Source organism: Nicotiana sylvestris, chromosome 6 (assembly GCF_000393655.2).
Source record: "Nicotiana sylvestris chromosome 6, ASM39365v2, whole genome shotgun sequence".
Taxonomy (NCBI): domain Eukaryota; kingdom Viridiplantae; phylum Streptophyta; class Magnoliopsida; order Solanales; family Solanaceae; genus Nicotiana; species Nicotiana sylvestris.
Genome location: NC_091062.1, coordinates 141,142,993 through 141,144,140, shown reverse-complemented (window position 1 = coordinate 141,144,140; position 1,148 = coordinate 141,142,993). Strand labels below are relative to the sequence as shown.

Sequence of the window (1,148 nt, the reverse complement as noted above, 5' to 3'; positions counted from 1 at the left end):
ATGACATATATCCTGGTAGCAGTAGATTATGTCTCCAAATGGGTCGAGGTAATTGTCATGCCTAGCAATGAGGCAAGGAGTGTAACCGCCTTCTTGAAGGAGAACATATTACGTGGTTTGGTACCCCAAGAGCAATCCTTAGTTATGGTGGTTCTCACTTTTGCAACAAAGCTTTTGCCGGGCTACTCGAGAAATATGGAGTTAAGCACAAGGTGGCCACCCCTTCCCATCCTCAGTCGAGCGGTCAAGTTGAAGTCCAAGAGGGAGATCAAGAACATCCTAGAAAAAACTATCAATGCAAACATGACTGATTGGTCAAGAAAGCTAGATGATGCATTGTGGGAATATCAAACAGCATTCAAGACTGCCATTGATACCTCACCATATCGGTTGGTTTTCGATAAGGCATGTCACTTGCTAGTGGAGCTTGAACACAAAGCTATGTGGGAATTGAAAAGGTTAAATCTTGACTAGGCTGAAGCTACTAATCTAAGGTTGACACAACTCAATGAGATGGAAGAGTTCTGTTTTCATGCCTATGGGAATGCAGCCATGTACAAGGAAAGAATGAAGTTTGTTTATAATAGGAAGATAAAGAAGCGAGAATTTAAATCTGGTGACTTAGTCTTGCTCTTCAACTCAAGACTAAAACTCTTTCGGGGAAAACTCAAATCCAAATGGCCTGGCCCGTTCAAAGTTGTGAATGTGTCTTCCTATGGTGCCATTGAATTGGAATCCGATGATGGGACTCGAACCTTCAAAGTAAATGGCCAAAGGGTCAAGCATTACCTTGGAACCAGTGGAGAAAGGCATTTGATAGAACAATTCACACTCAAATATGGTCCTACACCAACCCCCACCAATGCTTAACTAAAAGGGGGGCCACATCGTCGTGCCACGACGTTAAATCAAGCGCTTCTTGGGAGGTAACCCATGTGTGGTAACACTTTTTGGTTAGATATTAATTTTGGCAAGTTTAATTGTAAGTGTTGAGCAGTTTGATGTGTGTGTTAGAATGCAGGTGACACAAAATACAATGAAACAGGATGCAAGGGCAGAGGAAAATGAAGGAAAGCAAGACCTGTTTTCTGCGGCCACATATGCAGCCGCATAATGGATTTGCGGACCACATAATGTTTGCATACACA

At 42.6% G+C, this 1,148-nt stretch overlaps 1 protein-coding gene across 1 annotated transcript; it reads left to right on the top strand.

The window, feature by feature from the left end:
• On the top strand, window positions 1-474 carry LOC138871396 (uncharacterized). The gene has a single exon (XM_070149270.1). The coding sequence runs from the start codon at window positions 1-3 to the stop codon at window positions 472-474; it is 474 nt and encodes a 157-aa protein (XP_070005371.1).
• The last annotated feature ends 674 nt before the right edge of the window (window positions 475-1,148 follow it).

Excerpts from the sequence above, each read along its gene's own strand:
- LOC138871396 (XM_070149270.1), top strand. The coding sequence starts at position 1 with ATGACATATATCCTGGTAGCAGTAGATTATGTCTCCAAATGGGTCGAG.